Raw genomic sequence first — 23,288 nt, 5'->3', positions numbered from 1 at the left:
AGAGAGAGAAACACTGAAATGGTAGTCTGTTTCATTCCACACACAAATCAACAGGTTCGCCTTAATTGAATCGACAGCTTCGACAATTAGATTTCTCAGCTCGTTAAGTTGTAGCTGGCATAGATGGGACAAAGGCTGTATTTTATGTACCCCAACAGACAAAAATCGCAAGATGTGAGGTCCGGTGACCTGGGATCTTATTGTCCACCTCTTCCAGTCCAACGTTGTGAGATGGTGATGTACGATAACGCCGCACATCAAGGCGAAAGTGAAGCGGGGCGCCATCATGCACAAAAATGAAATCATTGGAATCTTCGTGAAGTTGAGGAAGCAATCAGTTTTGTAGCATGCCCAGGTATGACATTCCTGTCACAGTTTGCTGCGCAGAAAAGAAAGATCGATAAACTTTTTGAACAGAAACGGCACAAAAAGCAACGAGTTTCGGTTAGTCTCTTCCACGATCCACGACGCCATGATTTTGTGAGTCCTAACTTCTTACATTATGTTGGTTTATTTTACCCGATAGATGAAACGTCGATTCATCCAAAAAGATGAGTCCGAGCCGTGCTGGCCCCGCCTTATACGTTGGTTTAAACCTTGACTTTTACTTTGCGTTTGGTTTCCCACGGTTTATTGCGGTTATGACGTGGTTCTTCCTCTTTCTACGTGTGGCTGCATCGGTGTGTATCGATATCCGCACCTTGTACTATCTTCGGTCTGTTGCTTATAGTTTCCGGCTAGCCGGTGTGCGGCAGTCGGTCGGTTGGTGTGGAGCAGCCAGGAAATCTGGGCGCGGCGCAGTGGGCCGGGCCCGCAGGGAAGTGTGTGGGAGCTGATCCGATTGCTACGAGCTTTGTGGCTCACCTACCCAGGATATCAAAGTTGAGTGGTGATTCAGCTACCGAAGCCAGTCTGTTCACATTGTGCCGTTGGTTTTCGTGGTTGGCTGTTGGGGGTATTCCCGTGAGCAACAGCGAGTGTTCGAGTTGGCGAAGGTTTGGCCACCATCCCGTGGAGTTTAACTGTATTTTGGTTATTTGAAGTCCGAGTGCACCAGCGGAATTTTCTGCCTTGCGGCCGTTAGCGTTCCGGTTACCTGCCCTGGCCGCCGACGTAAAATTCAGGCAGTGTCCTTTCCTCATCTTGTTGTCGCTGTCCAACACGTGTGTGTAGTTTTGAAAGCTTATGGATAGTTGGTTGTGGGCGGCTACGGCTTTAACGTTTTGGCTTTGGAGTTCCTTGTGCACTGGTCGGGTGGAAAGCAAGTCGTCTTGTCGGTGGGTCCGTTGACTGTCTCTTGGTTGGATTGGCGGCGGATCGGATATAGTTGGGCCGACTATCTGCCTCCCCTAAGCGAGCGTTAGTATTTCAAGGGCAGACCGACCCCCGGAAACTTCTGAGCGCCGCTGGCTGTACTGCCTTTTCTTATTGCTGTTTGAATATGTATTTTAATGGCTCATAGCCGTTGGTTTGAATTTGTATGCTTTTACTTGGGTTTTAAATAATGGGCCTTCAGCCGTTTTAAAATTGAAAGTTCCTTACTTGTCAAGTCTGGCATTGTTTGGGCCTTCAGCCTCATTTAAAATATTTTTTTGGATAAAGTTTTGCGGCTTCTGCCTTTTGAAAATTAATTGTAGTTGTGTTTTTCAATCATGGGCCTTCAGTCGTTTTAAAATTAAAATTCTTACTTGTCAAGTCTTAGATTCTTTGGGCCTTCAGCCTCATTTGAAATACTTTTTAAGGATAAAACCTTGCGCTTTCTCCATTTTGAAAATTTATTGTAGTTGCGTTTTAAATCATGGGCCTTCAGCCGTTTTAAAAATTAAAGACGTTGTGCCCTTAAGCTATAAGATTTTATGACATATTCAGTCGATAGTTAAGCTCGGAAATTTGGGCTGTAATGTTTACGCAACTGAATAAAGTTATATGTGTTCGAATGTAACTGACAGCCGCTGATTTTTGTCCCCTTTCCACAATTCCAACTACCTGCTCTGTCCTGCGGATTTAATCAGGCGTTTCATAGTCGACCGGAAAAGATGTTGTCTGCCAGATCCTGGAGAAATGAAATGCAAAAACGATAGCGTTCAGGAAGCCACCCAATAACTCTGTCAATCTGTGCTAAGCCAAATAACTGCTCGCATGAGGGGCAGACGTGGACCATCGCGTTATTAACTGGCTCAACTTGCGTAGCTCTTTCTCTCGAATAAATCAGCCAATTTGTCTGAAATTGTAAACATTTGTTTGTCTGTACATGTACATCACATCTGCCAATTTCCGTTCCATTCGGATAATTCCTTCGCGGTGCGTCGTTTTCTGTGTCTTAGAGTATAGTTTACACTAATCTGTTTCCGCACCGTATATTTGACGGACTGTATTATTTATGTTAAGCTTTCTGTGAGCTCTTGGGCTAAAATGTGCAGTTGATACATCTTGAATACAATATAAGAAACTAAACTCCGCCCGAACAGACCATGAAGGCCCAACGGTACCGACCGACCGCCGTATCGTACTCAGCGCACGGGTGTCACTGGATTCGGATACAGAGAGCATGTGGTCAGCACACTCCTCTCCCGGTCGTATGTCAGTTTATGAGACCGGAGACGTTACTTCTCATTCGAGTAGCTTCTCAGTTTGCCTCTGAAGTGCTGAGTGCACCCCACTTGCGAACAGCGCTCGGCAGATCGGATGGTCACCCATCCAATTGTTAGCCCAGCTCAATAGCACTTAACCTCGGTGATCTGGCGCGAACCGATGTTGCCACTGCGGCAATATCGTTGGCATATTAAATACAATATGAATGGAAAATCAGATCGCCATTGTGGAAACAGCTTCTGGACTCCTGCGACGATGGTGGTGGGGATACGTGTGCAAGATTTCGTTGCCTGTGGAAAGGCTGCCTAATGCGTACAACCGGAAGCGTGTTGCGAGCCACATAGGTGGGCGGGTACTGACCGGTGTAGTCGTAGCACGGCGGCGCCTTGGAGGCGGAGTGCGCTCCCACGCCCACGCCGACGCCGACCGTCATGGACATGCTGGTGGCGGGCGGCGGCGGCGACTCTCCGTACTGGCCGTGGCCGTTGAGCGCGGCGGCGGCGGCGGCCGCGGCGGCGGCGCAGGCGGCGGCGGCGGCGGGCGACGCCTGGTAGCCGCCCCCGGGGGCGGGCGCCGGCGCCGGCGGCTGCGCCGGGCTGCAGGCGGGCGGCCGCGCGCCGTAGCCCAGCGACAGCGCCTCGTAGCCGTGGCCGGCGGGCGCGGGGGCGGGCGCGGGGGCGGGCCCGCGCGCCTGCAGCACGCACGCGGGGGCGGGCGCGCCGCCCTGCGGGGGCGGAGGGCCCTGCGGCGGCGGCGACATGCCGAACGTCGGCATGGCCGCCATGGGGCTGCAACAGCCGCAGCTACTGTCCAAGTCCCTGCTAAACGCCACGTGCGGCTGCCCTGTGCTGAGAACCACCCCGTACTCCAGGAGAACGTGTCCGACACTCACTACCTACACATCACATTATTTTATACATGCAAAAGAAGCAGCACATTTCAAGATTAACTTCCTTAGAAAAAAGTAGAAATGCATTCCAGCAAAGAAAAAGGTTCGTGGCATCTACCATTTTGCCGACTGTGTATTAGATTCCAGAATGAATCTTTCACTCGGCTGCTTAGTGAAAGATTCATTTTGACAGCAGTGCCTTAAGCCGTCGGCACACGGACCGTGCATGCGAACGTTGAGCGTGCCGAGTTTCTGGCGTCACAGCGTGGAATAGCACGCTCGGGAGTCTTTCCGAACGTGAAGAGCAAAATCTGGCATGTCAGATATTCCGAGCGTGCGTCTGAGCGTTGACCAATCACATGGAACAATGCCACCTACGTCACACGCAAACCGTCTCCCTTCGGTACAGAGTTGTGAGGCGCCATATTGGCATTCATTTCAAGCCTATATGTATACATGCCGTTTCTGAGCAGCAGAAAGTTGAAAATCACTGGAAAACGCGTTGTTAACTGTGTGATCCGTTCCAGTAAAATAATGAGGAACATCATATTCGTGGCAAAATAATTATTGTAACTTGTGTATTATGAGAGTAGGCTATTTGAAGGCAGCGACACACTGAAGATCCACCCAAAAAGCATTGTTCTTGGTACAATTTGTTATAGTTAAATTTCAATTAGTAACATATCTATGATTAAGGTTTTCGGCATGGGCTAGGATAATGTGGTTAGACGCCAGGGGTGTGTTGTTGGTGTAGCGTAATGAGTAGCGTCACTATCTTGTGTTGAGCTGTATGGTAGAGCAGTGGTTCGCGTCGTGACACTTCCCAATTTTTTCCCCTAACATTCGCTTTTTTATTAGGTTCTGATACTTTATTATTAGTTTAATATACGTGTATACTATAATATTTGATGTTATGTAAATATAAGTTCACCTTTTTTTGAGGGGCGACTTTGTTCGATTGGATGAATCTACAGGACAGCTTGCGCTACTTTTATAACGATATTTTGCTCCTTTTTCTTTTACGCTTCGTAATTCACATGTTGCAAAGATTCTGCTAGTGGGTAGGAACAGTGATCAAGTAAGACTGACGTTGGGGTTTTACTAAAATGTAGGAATGATGAAATAATGTTTATCTTATGCGGAGAAGTATTCCAAATTTTTACCGCACTGTTTGTAATGGAACTTTTATAAGCCTGTGTCCTTATTGATCGGACATGGTACTTTCATTTTTGTGGACGATGGAGGAAACGTGCGTTTTAATAGAGCTAACATGGGAATTTTACGCGCGCCCGTTGAGTAAATAGTATGATTTACGAACTAGAAACATCCCTCAACTGCCGCTGGAGTGCGTTGCGATTGCGTATACCACGTTGGGGCCCACGTACCGTATGCACAAATCGCATCGTTCCTGAGCGTTCAGCAGCACGTTGAACTCGGCACGCTCAACGTTAACGTTCGACAGCACGGTCCGTGTGCCGACGGCTTTAGGCTGTGGCCAATACATTCCTCCGCAAAATCGTTTCTTCCACGAGTGCTAGTGCCTCAAGGTATGCGGCGCACCTTGCGTGAATTTTCGAAAGTAGGAAAGAGATATCTGTGCAATTGAAGCTTGATGGCTACTCGTAAATCTTGTAGGATATCTTAATCAGTGAATGGATTTCCCGGGAAAGACAAGATTCTGGGTTAGAGTAACTGTCTAATATACAGTTTTAATCTCTTCAAAAGTTTTATGTATTAAGATGTTTATGTGACAAATGTTAACTTCCGTTCTTTTTCATGAAATGTCTACGGTATTCAGACGCAGATATTCGCAACATTATTTTGGAATAAATTTAAGTTTACGTTTTGCAACTCGCAATGCCCAATTAATCCACTGCAGAGAGCCATTTTAGATTTCTAAGATATCTTGTCACTGTGGGCGAATGACTGGTGGGGTTCTTAAGGTTTAGAAACTGTATCCGTTCATATTATAGTTGTGTATAAATTACTAGCCACCTTATATTCAAAACGCAGAAGTAGTTCTCTTTGCTGATGATGCATCTACGGAGATAGATCATTAACTGAACCTGAAAGAAGCAAGTAGGAACAATAGAAATAGACAATCAGACAAACGGATGAAGATTTACAATAACTATAAGGAATGGATGGGTTACTTGGCACGTAATTTTGGAGGGAGGTAAAAAAAAAGGAAGTCATGGAAACGCATGGTATCTACGTTTTTTTTTCCTTCTTTATTTTGTTTCAGGCGGTGCCCATTTCACCGGATTCAGTTGTGCGCACTTTCTGACTTACACCTTTTTAGAACAGTTAGGAACGGGAACTTTAGAGACGGTGATACATTAACGGTTGTTTGTTGTACTTTATCGTCAGTGCAGTTTTAAAGACGACGTTTATAACTTCAACTTGAATGCGTTTTACAGCTCAAATAGACGGATTTTGTGTGCTAATCTGAGCTGACGGTTACATTGTTATTTAACATATACATAACCATTCGAAACGCAAGCTGCAGTTCTGCTCATCTTTGCTTTGTTTCAACATGATTTTTGAAGGGAAATACAAGGCATGCCGTAAAGATTGCTTAATTTACTACATTACGCATCATTTTAATATCAGACAGTACGATGTATGTGTTTACTGAAAAACCGATGAGAGTAGAACATACGTTCAGATGATAATTTCCCTTCAGGTTCGAAGATAAGTGTTTATCGTGTCGTCGACAGCGAGATCATCAGAGATAGAGCATAAGCTTGTATTCAGAATGTGTGAGGAGGAAATCATCAGTTTCATCTAAAATCATCCATTCTGGCATCTGCATTTAGAGATGTAGGGGAAACTGTGGAAAACGTAAAAGTGTATCACCAGAAAGAGATTTGAGGCGCTATCCTTTCGAATAAGAATCTGGTGTCTTGCCACGATGCCACTAGGGTCGGTGCTTCAGAATCGTCAGTACTGTCAGTTGTTGACGTACGCCGTTCACTCATTAAACGACCTGTACAAATATGTAATTAATGAAGAAAGCAAAAATTTAGGATCATACCTGGCTATGAAGACTGGGGATAGACGGAACACTTGGATGGAAGTGACTGATTGAACTCGGGGAGGTATAAAGAGCAGAAGTCTTAGATACCATGAACCTACCGGTTGAAACATTGTACCAATTTTGGGGGAACAACTATTAGAAATACAGTATACCCTAGGAGAACAGAAGTAAAACGTGAAAAATGGGGGAAAATAGAAAAACAGAAAGAAGTATATTCTGAAATGTATTGCCACAGAAAAATGTTAGAAACTGAGTTAATGGATAAAGAGGGAAATGAGGGAATAACACTTAGGGTAAGGGAAGACACAAATCTATGAAAATGTAGGAGACAGGATGCGACCTTGTGATACGGAACGGGAAATAAGGACGGAGTTTTAAACGTCCTGTGGGCGGTGATGTCACCAACGACGAAGCGGAAACTATGATTCTACAGAGGCTGTAAAGGAACTGCAAACGGCCTTACTGAGGTGGCGGGGGCGGGGGGCATAAAGTAACGTTGCTTGCAAAACTCAGGAAACGCAAATGAGGACTGCTGGACGGAGATATGAACCTCTCTGTTTTAGAATAGGAGTCTGGTACCTTAATCACTGAGCTACAACCTTTAGTGTGTTGGAAGATATCGAGAAGTACCTTAGATCGGGAAATTAGTAGAAGACATACTGGATCTATATAAATTGCACTCACGCACACTGAGCAGACATAAAATGTGATGAGCAAGGCAACAGTCCGGAAAGGAAACCTTTTCTGGAAAAGAAACAGTTCCTTGATACAGCAACAAAACTGGAAAACAATATTTCCACTTCTTTCGCGTCATTTGTCCGGAAAAAGCATAACAGCTCACTGTTACTCTCGTCATTACCTCGTTTGTAACCAAGTAACTAATGAGATAACAATAGTCAGCTTTAAGGTACAGGGGAGAAATTCGAGTACACCATTTACGTATCACTTAATGTCTCTTCTGAACGTAATTCCACTACTTAACAACGGGTAGAGTTGGCCATTGTTACCTCATTAGGTACTTTGCAACAAACGTAATCATCATAGGCCTGGCAGTACTTTAGTATCACTTTTTCATTCATTTCTTGCGGAAAGCAGAACGCACTGATTTAAATATTTGTTACTCTAGCATGGGAGTCTGGAGCGGATTTCTATTTGAAGTTCTCTACTGAGAATGCGTTATACGTCCCAGAAGGCACAGCTCTCTTATTGAATGTGTTTTTATCCACAATATTTCAAAGACTGGATTAGCTGTGAGCGGTAGTGTGAGATATTATCTTGGTCTGGACCTGTAAATATCTCAGAAAATACCACAACATTGCTGAAAACAGTAACATCTTCCCTGATTGACGTGTGCGACCGGACAAGCACAAGATGATCAGTCGGGAGCTGGTGGAAGAGAAAGACCCGGAAGTGCATCATTAACCACTCACGCCTTCATAACTTGAGAGATAGACCCGGGACTGATTTTCGTTTTACCTACAATCGCCTCAATTGTGAAACGCCGAATATTAACAGGTCACTGGTTCGAGACGACTTGGCGCTTGAAGGGGTCCGAGCTCTGATGAGCGAGATGCTGATTCTCCACTACGACCACGGTCCTCCGACATACCGTCACGGAAAATTCGTGAGAGTATACAGCAGCACGGCTCACTAGATGGGGGTTAATGTTTAGATAGAAAACGTACCGCTGCCACAGTTCCGCTAAACCCGATTCAAGTCATAGTACCATTTATTGTGGTATTCAGTCGACTACTGGAGTTTCTAAATTAATCGTTGGGTTGTATTGAATTAGTGATTTTATGTGCAGCTAGGATACTGTAGCCATCCCTCCTCTTGCCTGTCTTTTTAGTTGTCATCAGCAATTAACTTTGTTTTTTGTAGAATGTTGAGGCAAATACTTTGTAATTGGTGAATATTATACATTGAAGCGCCAAGGAAACTGCTTATTCAAATACAGAGATATGTAAACAGGCAGAATACGGCGCTGCGGTCGGCAACGCCTATATAACGCAACAAGTGTATGACGCAGTTGTTAGATCAGTTACTGCTGCTACAATGGCTGGTTATCAAGATTTAAGTGAGTTTGAGCTTGGTGTTATAGTCGGCGCACGAGGTATGGGATACAGCATCTCCGAGGTAGCGATGAAGTGAGGATTTTCCCGTACGACCATGTCACGAGTGTACCGTGAAGACCAGGAATCTTGTAAAACATCGAATCTTCGAAATCGCTGTGGCCGAAAAACATTGTGCAAGAACGGGACCAACGACGACTGAAGAGAATCGTTCAACGTGACAGAAGTGCAACCCTTCCGCAAATTGCTGCAGATTTCAGTGCTGCGCCATCAACAAGTGTCGGCGTGCGAACGATTCTTCGGAACTGAAGGCCCACTCGTGTACCCTTGATGGCTGCACGACACGAAGCTTTACGCCTCGCCCGGGCCCGTCAACACCATCATTGGACTGTTGATGACTGGAAACGTGTTGCCTGATCGCAGGAGTCTCATTTCAAATTGTATCGAGTGGATGGACGTACAGGTATGGAGACAACCTGAGGAATCCATGGACCCTGCATGTCAGCAGGGGACTGTTCAAGCTGGTGGAGGCTTTGCAACGGTGTGTGGTGTGTGCAGTTGCAGTGATATGGGACCCCTGATACGGCTAGATACGACTCTGACAGGTGACGTATGCGTAAGCATCCTGTTTGATCACCTGCCTCCATTCATGTCCATTGTGCATTCTGACGGACTTGGGCAATTGCAGCAGGACAAAACGACACCCCACGCGTCCAGAATTGCTACAGAGTGTTTCCGCTGGCCTCCAAGCTGCCCAGACATGAACATTATTGAGCATATTTGGGATGTCTTTCAACGTGCTGTTCAGAAGAGATCTGCAACCCGTCGTACTCTTACGGATTTATGGACAGCCCTGCAGGATTCATGGTGTCAGTTCCCTCCAACACCACTTCAGACATGTTGTGTATATAGTTCCGCGTAGTCAGCGCGTACACAACTTTCCCACTAGAGCGCGCCCCGCTAAGCACAACAGCGCAGGCGCAGCGCTCGTCCATCTCCGCACTACGAGATGGCGCTGCCATAGTGACGTACCAAATTCTGCTTCCACCGATCCGCTTATTAATACATTCCTGAAAATTGAAATAAGAACACCGTGAATTCATTGTCCCAGGAAGGGGAAACTTTATTGACACATTCCTGGGGTCAGATACATCACATGATCACACTGACAGAACCACAGGCACATAGACACAGGCAACAGAGCATGCACAATGTCGGCACTAGTACAGTGTATATCCACCTTTCGCAGCAATGCAGGCTGCTATTCTCCCATGGAGACGATCGTAGAGATGCTGGATGTAGTCCTGTGGAACGGCTTGCCATGCCATTTCCACCTGGCGCCTCAGCTGGACCAGCGTTCGTGCTGGACGTGCAGACCGCGTGAGACGACGCTTCATCCAGTCCCAAACATGCTCAATGGGGGACAGATCCGGAGATCTTGCTGGCCAGGGTAGTTGACTTACACCTTCTAGAGCACGTTGGGTGGCACGGGATACATGCGGACGTGCATTGTCCTGTTGGAACAGCAAGTTCCCTTGCCGGCCTAGGAATGGTAGAACGATGGGTTCGATGACGGTTTGGATGTACCGTGCACTATTCAGTGTCCCCTCGACGATCACCAGTGGTGTACGGCCAGTGTAGGAGATCGCTTCCCACACCATGATGCCGGGTGTTGGCCCTGTGTGCCTCGGTCGTATGCAGTCCTGATTGTGGCGCTCACCTCCACGGCGCCAAACACGCATACGACCATCATTGGCACCAAGGCCGAAGCGACTCTCATCGCTGAAGACGACACGTCTCCATTCGTCCCTCCATTCACGCCTGTCGCGACACCACTGGAGGCGGGCTGCACGATGTTGGGGCGTGAGCGGAAGACGGCCTAACGGTGTGCGGGACCGTAGCCCAGCTTCATGGAGACGGTTGCGAATGGTCCTCGGCGATACCCCAGGAGCAACAGTGTCCCTAATTTGCTGGGAAGTGGCGGTGCGGTCCCCTACGGCACTGCGTAGGATCCTACGGTCTTGGCGTGCATCCGTGCGTCGCTGCGGTCCGGTCCCAGGTCGACGGGCACGTGCACCTTCCGCCGACCACTGGCGATAACATCGATGTACTGTGGAGACCTCACGCCCCACGTGTTGAGCAATTCGGCGGTACGTCCACCCGGCCTCCCGCATGCTCACTATACGCCCTCGCTCAAAGTCCGTCAACTGCACATACGGTTCACGTCCACGCTGTCGCGGCATGCTACCAGTGTTAAAGACTGCGATGGAGCTCCGTATGCCACGGCAAACTGGCTGACACTGACGGCGGCGGTGCACAAATGCTGCGCAGCTAGCGCCATTCGACGGCCAACACCGCGGTTCCTGGTGTGTCCGCTGTGCCGTGCGTGTGATCATTGCTTGTACAGCCCTCTCGCAGTGTCCGGAGCAAGTATGGTGGGTCTGACACACCGGTGTCAATGTGTTCTTTTTTCCATTTCCAGGAGTGTAGTTCCGCGTAGTGAGCGCGTACACAACTTTCCCACTAGAGCGCGCCCCGCTAAGCACAACAGCGCAGGCGCAGCGCTCGTCCATCTCCGCACTACGAGATGGCGCTGCCATAGAGACGGACCAAATTCTGCTTCCGCCGATCCGCGTATTAATATGTAACGCAGCCAATGAGATTGCTGCTAACGTAGAACCTTTTCTCCTCACGGATCACATTTGCGCAGTGATACATGAATGCGCGAGGTATTATAACGAGTGTACAGACCTCCGATTAGTCAGTCTGCATTTGTCTCCACCAGTCTGTACCAGTCTACATTTTGCTGTACCAGTCTATAGTTAAGTTTCAGTCTGAGCCTAATAAGATTACCACATTCCTGTACATAGCCATGAAGATAAATGGATAGACACTTTTGTCAATTATCAGAGATATATGTGAGAATAAGATTAACGTACCAATACCAAAGGAACGTCAGATTGTCAATCGTAAATAGCATCCAGAACCAAGTAAAGTAATTTTTATGCTCGTTATTATTTTTAATAAATGGGTATGAAAATTAATCAAGTTCTGTTTAAAGTTGGTTACCGTCAATCTGCTACTCCAAGCGTGCAAGTGGCATTTCTATCGTCTGACCTAACGGCAGAAGATAAACACGCCACGATAAGGCCACGAGACATATTGCTGACACTCGCCAACTTCGTTAGAGCGACAAGTCAAATAATCTGATGGTGTGTGTACTGAAGGTCTTACAGTACGCGCACCACAAGACACGAGTCAGGTCCAGGCTACGTCGTGTTGCGGCACTTGTGTGCGCTCGCGGGGACCCTACACGACATTAGGCGCGTGTACCAGTTTCTTTGGCTCTTCTGTGTAAACCACAGGTTTTGTTTCATTCAAATTTTTATTTGAATGAGCACACAGTTCTCTTCAATCTACTGATTTATTTTGCTGATAGAATGAATAGATATAGTAGGATTTTTGCAATTTCCCACCTTACGATTTTATGATAGGGCATTTCAAGATAGCGATTCTGTTGAATTATTTACGGTCAACGTGGGGTGTTAAGGGGAGTGTGAAGGAGCCTGGGTAGATACATAACTGTGATGGGTTCCGCAGTCTCACGCACCACGGTATACTGCAATTTGAGTGAGGAACAAAATTGTACTGAGAGGGTGGTGTGAGTGCAGCGCGCAGTACCTGTAGGAGTCGGCGGGCAGGCTGGAGGCGGGGTAGGCGGCCGCCGTGGGGAAGGCGGCGCCGGCCAGCAGGCGCGACGTGGGCGACGCCGACGCCGACGCCGACGCCACGGCCACCGGCTCCGCGGAGCGCCGCTGGCTGCGCAGCTTCTCCTCGCGCCGCCACTTGGCCCGCCGGTTCGAGAACCACACCTGCTCGACAACACGCACCGCGCTACAGCTAGCTACTCGCCTGTCCAGTGCCGTACTCGAGCAGTAATAATTTTGTATCTCCGTTGATAAGTTTTCAATAATATTTGAAATCTAAAGGTACTACACATCAAGAACTAAAATCATAATTCACGTTTAGAGTGGGGAGTCGGGCTGGCTCTGAGCGCTATGGGACATAACTTCTCAGGTCATGAGTCGCCTAGAACTTAGAACTACTTAAACCTAACTAACCTAAGGACATCACACATATCCATGCCCGAGGCAGGATTCGAACCTGCGACCGGAGCGGTCGCGCGGTTCCAGACTTTAGCGCCTAGAATCGCTCGGCCACTTCGGCCGGCAGAAAATACACTGACGGAAAAAAAAATTCGCAACACAAAAAAAGTAGAGTAATGAAATTTCGGGAATACATTTGTTTAGGTAGCTCATCACTAGGTAGGTGGGTCGGGAGTCGAACTCAGCCAAAAATTGCGGCGCGAGGCCAACAGTAATTAGAAGCCTGGTTAGAATCCATGCAACGAGTACACATAACACGAAACTAGCAGCACCTGAAGAAGAAAGCTAGGTCGGTCGTCACAATTGTTGTTCTGGTCTTCAGTCCTGAGACTGGTTTGATGCAGCTCTCCATGCTACTCTATCCTGTGCAAGCTTCTTCATCTTCCAGTACCTACTGCAACCTACATCCTTCAGAATCTGCTTAGTGTATTCATCTCTTGGTCTCCCCCTACGATTTTTACCCTCCACGCTGCCCTCCAATACTAAATTGGTGATCCCTTGATGCCTCAGAACATGTCCTACCAACCGATCCCTTCTTCTGGTCAAGTTGTGCCACAAACTTCTCTTCTCCCCAATCCTATTCAATACTTCCTCATTAGTTATGTGATCTACCCATCTAATCTTCAGCATTCTTCTGTAGCACCACATTTCGAAAGCTTCTATTCTCTTCTTCTCCAAACTATTTACCGTCCATGTTTCACTTCCATACGTGGCTACACTCCATACAAATACTTTCAGAAATGACTTCCTGACACTTAAATCTATACTTGATGTTAACAAATTTCTCTTCTTCAGAAACGCTTTCCTTGCCATTGCCAGTCTACATTTAATATCCTCTCTACTTCGACCATCATCAGTTATTTTGCTCCCCAAATAGCAAAAGTCCTTTACTACTTTAAGTGTCTCATTTCCTAATCTAATTCCCCCAGCATCACCCGACTTAATTCGACTACATTCCATTATCCTACTTTTGCTTTTGTTGATGTTCATCTTATATCCTCCTTTCAAGACACTATCCATTCCGTTCAAGTGCTCTTCCAAGTCCTTGGCTATCTCTGACAGAATTACAATGTCATCGGCGAACCTCAAAGTTTTATTTCTTCTCCATGGATTTTAATACCTACTCCAAACTTTTCTTTTGTTTCCTTTATTGCTTGCTCAATATACAGATTGAACAACATCGGGGAGAGGCTACAACCCTGTCTCACTCCTTTCCCTGTCGTCAGAACATAGAGCGTAAAGTGGAAACAACAACTCGGAAGAACACCCGGAAGTGCATCATTAACCACTCACGCCTTGATAACTTGAAAGATTGACCCGGGACTGATCTTCGTTTTACCTACAATCGCCTCGATTGTGAAACGCCGAATATTGAGTACGAAGGTCAGTTCATTCTTCGTCATTCGGTCTTGCCTGAGCACACTGAAATTGCCTCCGACACCTATGCATTGTGTAGCGATTCGAATAAGCGAATAAAAACAGTAGATTTGTAGGCTGTTGGAAACAACTGACTCTTATGGCTGTCCTTTTACGTATCGGTTGAGTTATTAATTCATTCAGTTGTTGTTGGTTTCTCTGTCTTAAGCTTATTGCAGTTAATTAAAGATGATTTTACACGAGACACGTTTCACTTTTATTTACAAAGCATCTTCTGCAGTCATTCTGTGAATATTGATACATTCATTGTTGTAGATTAAAACAGTATTTCTTTATAAAGTTGCCGTGTCATTGCTTACGGTGTTTCATGCCTCTTGTTCACATATTCACCAAACTATTAATTTTTCCTTTTTTGTTAGCGGAGGGTGACGTCGAAAGAAACTTCGTTGTGCATATATACTTGCCAGTTCTTGACCTTCTTTCACTTCCTCTTAAGCTGCATTGGCATTATTTGCACTTCACCTCACTTTTGTAATGATGAACATTCCAAGGTCAAGGGTTAATGTAAGCACGAGATAAGCCACTCCAAATGTGAAATGCTCGTACGTCAATAACCGATGTAACTGCCAGAATGTTGACTGCAAGCATGCAAAAGTGCATGCATTGTGTTGTACACTGCCCGATGTCAGTTTGTGGGATGGAGTTACGAGACACTGCACTAGGTCGGTCAATGCGGATAGGAGTCATGCAGTTTGCGGATGACGCTCGAGTTTGTGGTCCAGTGATGCCCCATATGTGCTCGATTGGAGACAGATTTGGTGATCGAGCAGAGCAAGGCAACATGTCGATAATCTGTAGAATATGTTGGGCTACAACAGCGGTATGTACAGGGTGGCGTACGAAATATGTTACCAATTGTTTCTTTCACAATTTACGACGCACATTAGATATGCCGCTGGGATCTCTACAGCAGTACCAGCAGAGCTTGGAAAAACAAATGAGTTACGAAATGACGTGTAATTCACGATACTGCCGCTAGGAGACTAGTAAGCAGCAATGGCTGACAATGGAAGACTGACGATACAGCAACGATCGGCAATTGTGTTACTTTTTCAGGAAACGAAAAGCCTTGTTCTGACTCAGAGGCGTTTTCGACAACAGTTTAACACACGATGGTTCCCTTGCAAGACGACCATCCACTGGTTGTACGATAAATTTGTACAGGAAGGAACAGTATTGGAAGCGATGCGATCTCGGCCTAAGCCTGTTTGTTCGCCGGAGAACATTGAAGCGGTACGAGTTGCTGTACAGAGAAGCCCCAGGAAATCGTGTAGAAAGGCAGCAGTGCAACTGGGAATATCCAGACACTCCATTCAATGCATTTTTAAAAGTGACCTCCATATGTACCCATACAAGATGACCTGTGCACAGAAGCTCACTGAAGAACACAAGCAGCAGAGACTACTGTTTGCTCAGTGGGCGGAGGCTAGGGAAGAAACTATCAACAACGTTTGGTTTTAAGACGAGGCGCATTTTCATTTAGACGGTGTGGTTAACAAACAAAATATACGCTTTTAGTCCACTGAAAACCCACAAGTGCTTCATGAACGACAACATTATGCTCCGAGGATTACAGCGTGGGCAGCAATTTCCAGTCAGGGACTTATTGGACCCTTTTTCTTTGAAGAAACTGTGAACAGCGACCGTTATTTCAGCATGCTTCGTAATAGCTTCATTCGACAGCTTCTCGCTACTGCCTTGCCCTTCAACACGCAGTGGTTCATGCAAGATGGAGCAAGGCCATATACTGCAAACACTGTGTTGGAGTTTTTACACGAGCATTTCGACATGTGGATCACTTCACTCAGATTTCCAGGTCGCGTCAATGACGGACAAAATTGGCCCCCCAATAGTCCAGACCTAAATCCATGTGACTTTTTTCTTTGGGGGTACCTAAAGGAAAAAAAAAATTCCCGAAACGTCCACGTGATTTAATGGAGCTCAGAAGACTTATTCTTCAAGTTTGCCGTGAATTTACGGAAGACATGTGCCGTAGGGTAATCACTAATTTCAGTGTTCGTTTGAAGGAAGTTAGGAAACGAAATGGTGGACATGTTGAGCATGTGCTGAGTTAGAAGAAATCTCCATGGACGGCTCTTCATTGTAGTCTACATTCCTTTCAGACTGTATTGACAATAAAGTTTATATTCAAAAACAAAATGGTAACACATTTCGTGCGCTACCCGTAGATGAGCGTTATCATGGTTGAAAAATGGTTCAAATGGCTCTGAGCACTATGGGACTTAACAGCTGTGGTCATCAGTCCCCTAGAACTTAGAACTACTTAAACCTAACTAACATAAGGACATCACACAAATCCATGCCCGAGGCAGGATTCGAACCTGCGACCGTAGCAGTCGCGCGGTTCCTGACTGCGCGCCTAGAACCGCGAGACCACCGCGGCCGGCTGTTATCATGGAATGCTGGCAGCATAAGGGCTCAAATTATCAGACCGACGTACAAATTTGCAGCCAAGGTGCGTGCGATAATCACAAAAGTGCTACTACTGTCGTACGAAATCGCACCCCAGAGAAGTCTAGGTATAGGACCAAGGGTCTAGCACGTATACAGGTGGCTGCAGGCTCTCAACTGGCCTCCCGCTAACCAACACGCGGTCATCACCGGCACCGACGGAGAACCAGCTTTCGTCAAGAAACGCAGCAGATCTCCACCCTGGCCTCCAATGAGCCCTCACCTGACACCACTGATGTCGCAAACGGCGGTGGTTTGGGGCAGTGGAATTCACGCTACACGGCGTCCGTCTCGGAGCTGTCCTTGAGGTAACCAATCTGTAACGGCTCGTTGTGTCACTGTCGTGCCATCTGCTGCTCGAATTGCTGCGGCACTGACGCCACTGAATAGCTCGCATTACTTGTGACCAGAGACAGATATCAGTGTCATTATCATTTCAAAAACTTTTTGGTACTTTTAGCTACATTTCATACGCAACAATGTATGGTCTAAAACGGATCTAACAGTAAGCTACCCGCTACATAACTTTTTCATTACAAGATCTGTAAATCAAGTGCACAACGTTGACAAATAGCATCATTTAACAATGACTGTTAAGAAATACGAAAAGATAAATGATTCAATACGAAGCTAAGATGTTACACTAGCACGTGTACAAAAATCAGATTTTTTAGCCGCATAATTTCTTCAAAATCGGCTGGGAAGCGTTACGAAACTAAGAAATCACGCGAAACGAAAAGTAGACTTTTTCTTTTTTCACGACGTAAGTAACGCTTTTAAGGAAAAAATGAGTTCATAAAAGGATGTGGCGCAGTCTTATATACCTCTAAGAATTTTTAGAACATGAAAATCGGAGAAGTGGATTTTCCCCCATTCCGCCGACCCGGCTCGGCGCGGCGCGCACTGTGAATGCCCTACACGTCGGCCTGAGCTGGCTAGGCACGAGCCGAGACAGTACGCGTCAGCCCGGCCCGGCCCGGCCGGCAGTGTGAACGCAGCCTTATGATGCGCCGGAGCCGTACGCCGAACACGATACCCTTCCTTCTCGGTAGTGTCACGTGCGCGTCCGTTAGCCGTCTTCTTGTGGCTGCACGTGCCCGTGACAGACCACTGCTGCCAGTAGTCAGCTACAGTGGCAACATTCCTACCAAGTTGTTGTTGTTGTGGTCAGGGGTAAAATACAGGGAGCGAAAGGCTATTTACAGTTTGTACAGAAACCAGATGGCAGTTATAAGGGTCGAGGGGCATGAAAGGGAAGCAGTGGTTGGCAAAGGAGTAAGACAGGGTTGTAGCCTCTCCCCGATGTTATTCAATCTGTATATTGAGCAAGCAGTAAAGGAAACAAAAGAAAAATTCGGAGTAGGTATTAAAATTCAAGGACAAGAAGTAAAAACTTTGAGGTTCGCCGATGACATTATAATTCTGTCAGAGACAGCAAAGGACTTGGAAGAGCAGTTGAACGGAATGGACAGTGTCTTGAAAGGAGGATATAAGATGAACATCAACAAAAGCAAAACGAGGATAATGGAATGTAGTCGAATTAAGTCGGGTGATGCTGAGGGAATTAGATTAGGAAATGAGACACTTAAAGTAGTAAAGGACTTTTGCTATTTAGGGAGTAAAATAACCGATGATGGTCGAAGTAGAGAGGATATAAAATGTAGACTGGCAATGGCAAGGAAAGCGTTTCTCAAGAAGAGGAATTTGTTAACATCGAGTATAGATTTAAGTGTCAGGAAGTCGTTTCTGAAAGTATTTGTATGGAGTGTAGCCATGTATGGAAGTGAAACATCGACGATAACTAGTTTGGACAAGAAGAGAATAGAAGCTTTCGAAATGTGGTGCTACAGAAGAATGCTGAAGATAAGGTGGGTAGATCACGTAACTAATGAGGAGGTATTGAATAGGATTGGGGAGAAGAGAAGTTTGTGGCACAACTTGACTAGAAGAAGGGATCGGTTGGTAGGACATGTTTTGAGGCATCAAGGGATCACAAATTTAGCATTGGAGGCCAGTGTGGAGGGTAAAAATCGTAGAGGGAGACCAAGAGATGAATACACTAAGCAGATTCAGAAGGATGTAGGTTGCAGTAGATACTGGGAGATGAACAAGCTTGCACAGGATAGAGTAGCATGGAGAGCTGCATCAAACCACGAAGTATATCTCCAATATCGCAAAAGGAACATCCGGCTTCGAAATCACAGAAAAGCTAAATCTGCTTGGGAGCACAGGAACTTGAATCGTTCTCGCGATGGAAATCCAGAGTATTACAGCTGCACCACCTCTCTCGGTTGGAAAGTTTCAGCATTTTGTTATCTCATAGCCATCTGTAAGGGTTAATGTCAAGTACGCCGTAGAAGATGCAGAGGGACTAATTTTGTGATGCCATTGAACGTGTTTATTGGTACAGTTCGATAACGGCGCGGTTAGAATTAAGTAGGTCCGTGCCAAGTCTCCGCTGAGATCTAAGGGTAGTTCTTTCTGGATTAAAGATAGTAAACGTGATTGCAAAAGGATGGAAGTTAAATTAGGGATCTGGTCACATAACAGAGGTCATGACGTTAGAATGAATTGTAGAGAAAAAGCTCATGATGTCACTATTAAATAGGAAAAACTTCCCTAATGCTCTGTATCCTATTTAATATTTACGTCACGTTCTGTCATGCACCGATAGAAAATTCAGTCAAATTAATGATATTGTCACGTAGAAGAAGGTGTAATTAGATGAATGACGAACACTAACTTCACCTAACGAAGGTTTATTCAGCAATTGCACATACAAGAGCGCGGAGCGAACTGCCTCCGGCCAAACACATACAGTATATAGGATGTTACAAAAAGGTACGGCCAAACTTTCAGGAAACATTCCTCACACACAAAGAATGAAAATATGTTATGTGAACATGTGTCCGGAAACTCTTACTTTGTATGTTAGAGCTCATTTTATTACTTCTCTTCAAATCACATTAATCATGAAATGGAAACACACAGCTACAGAACGTACCAGCGTGACTTCAAAAACTTTGTTACAGGAAATGTTCAAAATGTCCTCCGTTAGCGAGGATACATGCATCCACCCTCCGTCGCATGGAATCCCTGATGCGCTGATGCAGCCCTGGAGAATGGCGTATTGTATCACAGCCGTCCACAATACGAGCACGAAGAGTCTCTACATTTGGTACCGGGGTTGAGTAGACAAGAGCTTTCAAATGCCCCGTAAATGAAAGTCAAGAGGGTTGAGGTCAGGAGAGCGTGGAGGCCATGGAATTGGTCCGCCTCTACCAATCCATCGGCCACCGAATCTGTTGTTGAGAAGCATACGAACACTTCGACTGAAATGTGCAGGAGCTCCATCGTGCATGAACCACATGTTGTGTCGTACTTTTAAAGGCACATGTTCTAGCAGCACAGGTAGAGTATCCCGTATGAAATCATGATCACGTGCTCCATTGAGCGAAACTAAAATGAGCTCTAACATGGAAATTAAGCGTTTCCGGACACATGTCCACATAACATCTTTTCTTTATTTGTGTGTGAGGAATGTTTCCTGAAAGTTTGGCCGTACCTTTTTGTAACACCCTGTATATACAGCTACAGAACATTCCAGTACAATGATTCTTGACATTTGTGGATACTTCTAGAAGGTACTCGAACCGAATATAGAAATTAAAATTGTACAGTCCAGGTGAGTTTTGAACTCATGACCCTCCATGCAACAGTTTAGTATCATAACCACTACACCACGGTACTACACAGCTTCTGCTGCGACAGTATAGTAATGGTAGATCACAGTACTGAAGTGGGCTTGTAACAGATCCTTTACAGACCTCAAATGAAACAGAATACTACTTCTTGCATTAGAAGCTGGACAACAAAGAATTGTTCTCTACTGTTGCTGACTTTTGACCATAATAGGATACAACAGGACATGTCAACGCTGAATCTGATAATGTTATGCGCAGTTGACTGGAAGTTTCGCGAAATTTGGTGACCGACGATGTGAGTTTCAATATTTGACCAGATGAAACGGTGTTTGATAAACGACCGTGGTTCATCTCGCGAAAGTGATCTTTCTCCAGGAGAGCATAGTATCGATCATAGTGGGGAAAAATTTGCGTTGGTTCTTCAAAAATTTTACTCTCTCATTTAAAATCAACGGATTTGTTCCCATGCCCTAACTTCGATATACTGTTCAGTTGTGGGATGAAGGCAACTGGAGTTTCACTGCGTCATACACGACATTACCGTACATAAATAAAATAATGTACATAAAATTCAGTAGTGCTTTTTACCAGATTCAGCAGTCTACCTTGGTAGGACGATATCACTTGGGTTTTTGAATATTGAGAGATAGTGTACGGTTGAGTGCTAGCTATGTCTCGGTGTGGGTGTGCAGTGTCCTCTGGAGCTGAGACCATGCACACGCGGCTGGGGTGGACTCACCTGTATCCTCGCTTCCGGTAGGCCGATCTTGGCGGCCAGTCGCTCCCTCGCAAACACATCCGGGTAGTGCGTGCGCTCGAACTCTGCAACAAGCACAGTGGTCTCTGTACAAGCAGCACACGTGTTTTGTCCATATAAAAAAAAGACACGTGAAGCATCCGACCAATAGGAAGAAAGTGAGACACAGGTCATAAAATTAGCCAGTCGTTCCAGTAAAGGAACCTTTAATATTTTACAAGTTATACGGATTACGCCACTGCCGACTATACTCGTCAGATAATTTTCGGCAATAACACTGTATCATTTGAGATAGTTCAAAGTTATGCAGACTCGAAAGCAAAATATAATTAGTTTTGCCCAAGTAATAATGTAGTGGTTTCTTATTTCCAAATACAATTTCTATAGTTTCAAGTAAAAGTTTTGTCAGGAAGAATAATCTGTCGTCAGTAAAGCAGGTGCCAGATGTCAGCTCATTGGTAGGATGCTCGGAAAATGCAGACTGTCTACAAAAGATTCAAGTGGCTCTGAGGACTATGGGACTTAACATTTGAGGTCATCAGTCCCCTAGAACTTAGAACTACTTAAACCTAACTAACCTAAGGACAGCACACACATCCATACCCGAGTCAGGCCGTAAACTATGCTTAAAAATTTCAGGTCATACGCAAATACAAACTCCAAGTTAGTTTCACGAAAACCATTTCTTTCTTCTTTGGGTATCATTATTTGAGAAAATATGGAATAGAAATGCTTCTTGTTTTTAGAGAGCAAATATTGTCCACAGAAATTCAGAAACCTGCGCTTCATTAATCACAGTTTAGATGTAGTCACAACTCCACAAGTAATTTTAATTTAGTATCATTAAGAAATGTTTCATATTTTCAACGTTTGGTCCTAGATTTTAAAAATAACGAATCGACAACTGACTTTCTGGATTTAGCGGTTTTTTAATTAAAAATTTACAAAATTGTAACAAGAAAGTTTCAGTAAGTATTAATAGATTTCTTTGACGACAGTGAGTTGAGTTTGTAGTTAGTTATCCTCAGCTGAGGATGCCGCGTGTTATTTATCAGGAAACTTAAGGCAATGGGTCTGTTAGGCACAAAAATGAGCGAACTCGAAGTAAGTGAGCTTGACAGATTTAATCCCAAATACGGTTTACAACAAGACGCACACTGAGCCAAGCCGTCACCACCGTGCCTGACGCAGCTTTACGACGCGCGGGCGGACGGAGACTCGGCTAAGGAGGCACGTCGCGGCCCGCGTCCGCTTGTAGTGACACAAGTAGTTGGTCGACATTCCGAGATGGCGGCGGCTCGCTCGCGTGTACGCGTGACACACTGCCTGTACGGCTCTAGCCCCTATAATTATAGTGTTTCACTCAAGTAATGCTATGTCAAAGTCTTGGAAATCGCTACAAGCATAGCGGATCAGCTGTCTCTCTCTCTCTCTCTCTCTCTCTCTCTCTCTCTCTCTCTCTATAAGCTGTTCCGCCGGGAACCTGCAAGGAATTAGTGTGTAATGACTGGATGCAGTGCAATACCTCAGCTGGACTGTGTGTGAGGAGGTGCGCACTGGGCAGGTGCCAGTAAGCGAGAGGCAGGGGCGGCGGCGGCGGCGCGCCGGAGGCGGCGCCAGTAATTGCGCTATCACCCTCGGCTGCGCCGCCCCCGCTGCAAACTATCGATTTTCGATAAGCGGCTCCTCACGCGACACCCGCCCCCACTTTCCTTGTGAATGCCAGGGGCGGCACCGGCGACAAAAGGAGGCGCGCAGCCGGTCCGCCCCCGCCCCCGCCCCCGCGCTGGCAAGCGACGCCCGCCCTGCCGCGCTTTCTGGCTGCGCGACTCGTCTGTCCCCGTGGCCCGCGACGCCTTTTTTCTTGCTTGCGAGGGAATACAGCTATTGTGTCACCTGTCTGATAGCGTGCTGGTCCATCTTTGGAACGCAGTAGAGAAGCGGTTTTGCGCCGTGTGGATTCGGTAAGTCCTAAGTAGGTATCCGAAGGTATGTGGCACCACATGTCCACGAACGTGTCGAACAGTTCCAATAAATCGTGGGACAGTGTTTTGTCACAGTCAAAGTGGCTCCCGACAGCGTCGCAGATGCGTTCCGTCGGGTTCAGATCAAGCGAATTAGATGGCCAGGATGTCAACAAGAATTAGCCATTACGCTCG

General features: G+C 46.1%; 1 protein-coding gene across 1 annotated transcript in view; it reads right to left on the bottom strand.

Moving 5' to 3' along the window:
* LOC126095694 (paired box protein Pax-6-like) overlaps nt 1–23,288 on the bottom strand; it is a 271,506-nt gene that overhangs the window by 4,788 nt on the left and 243,430 nt on the right. Inside the window, exons 7-9 of the mRNA XM_049910447.1 lie at nt 21,112–21,194; nt 12,319–12,465; nt 2,953–3,487 (exon numbers count right to left, since the gene is read on the bottom strand). Of these exons, the coding sequence (XP_049766404.1) occupies nt 2,953–3,487; nt 12,319–12,465; nt 21,112–21,194 (765 nt within the window). The remainder of the gene's footprint in view (nt 1–2,952; nt 3,488–12,318; nt 12,466–21,111; nt 21,195–23,288) is intronic.

This window comes from Schistocerca cancellata, chromosome 8 (assembly GCF_023864275.1).
Source record: "Schistocerca cancellata isolate TAMUIC-IGC-003103 chromosome 8, iqSchCanc2.1, whole genome shotgun sequence".
In the NCBI taxonomy this organism is placed as follows: domain Eukaryota; kingdom Metazoa; phylum Arthropoda; class Insecta; order Orthoptera; family Acrididae; genus Schistocerca; species Schistocerca cancellata.
The sequence above is the reverse complement of the archived record's forward strand: the minus strand, read 5'-3'. Positions and strand labels throughout refer to the sequence as shown.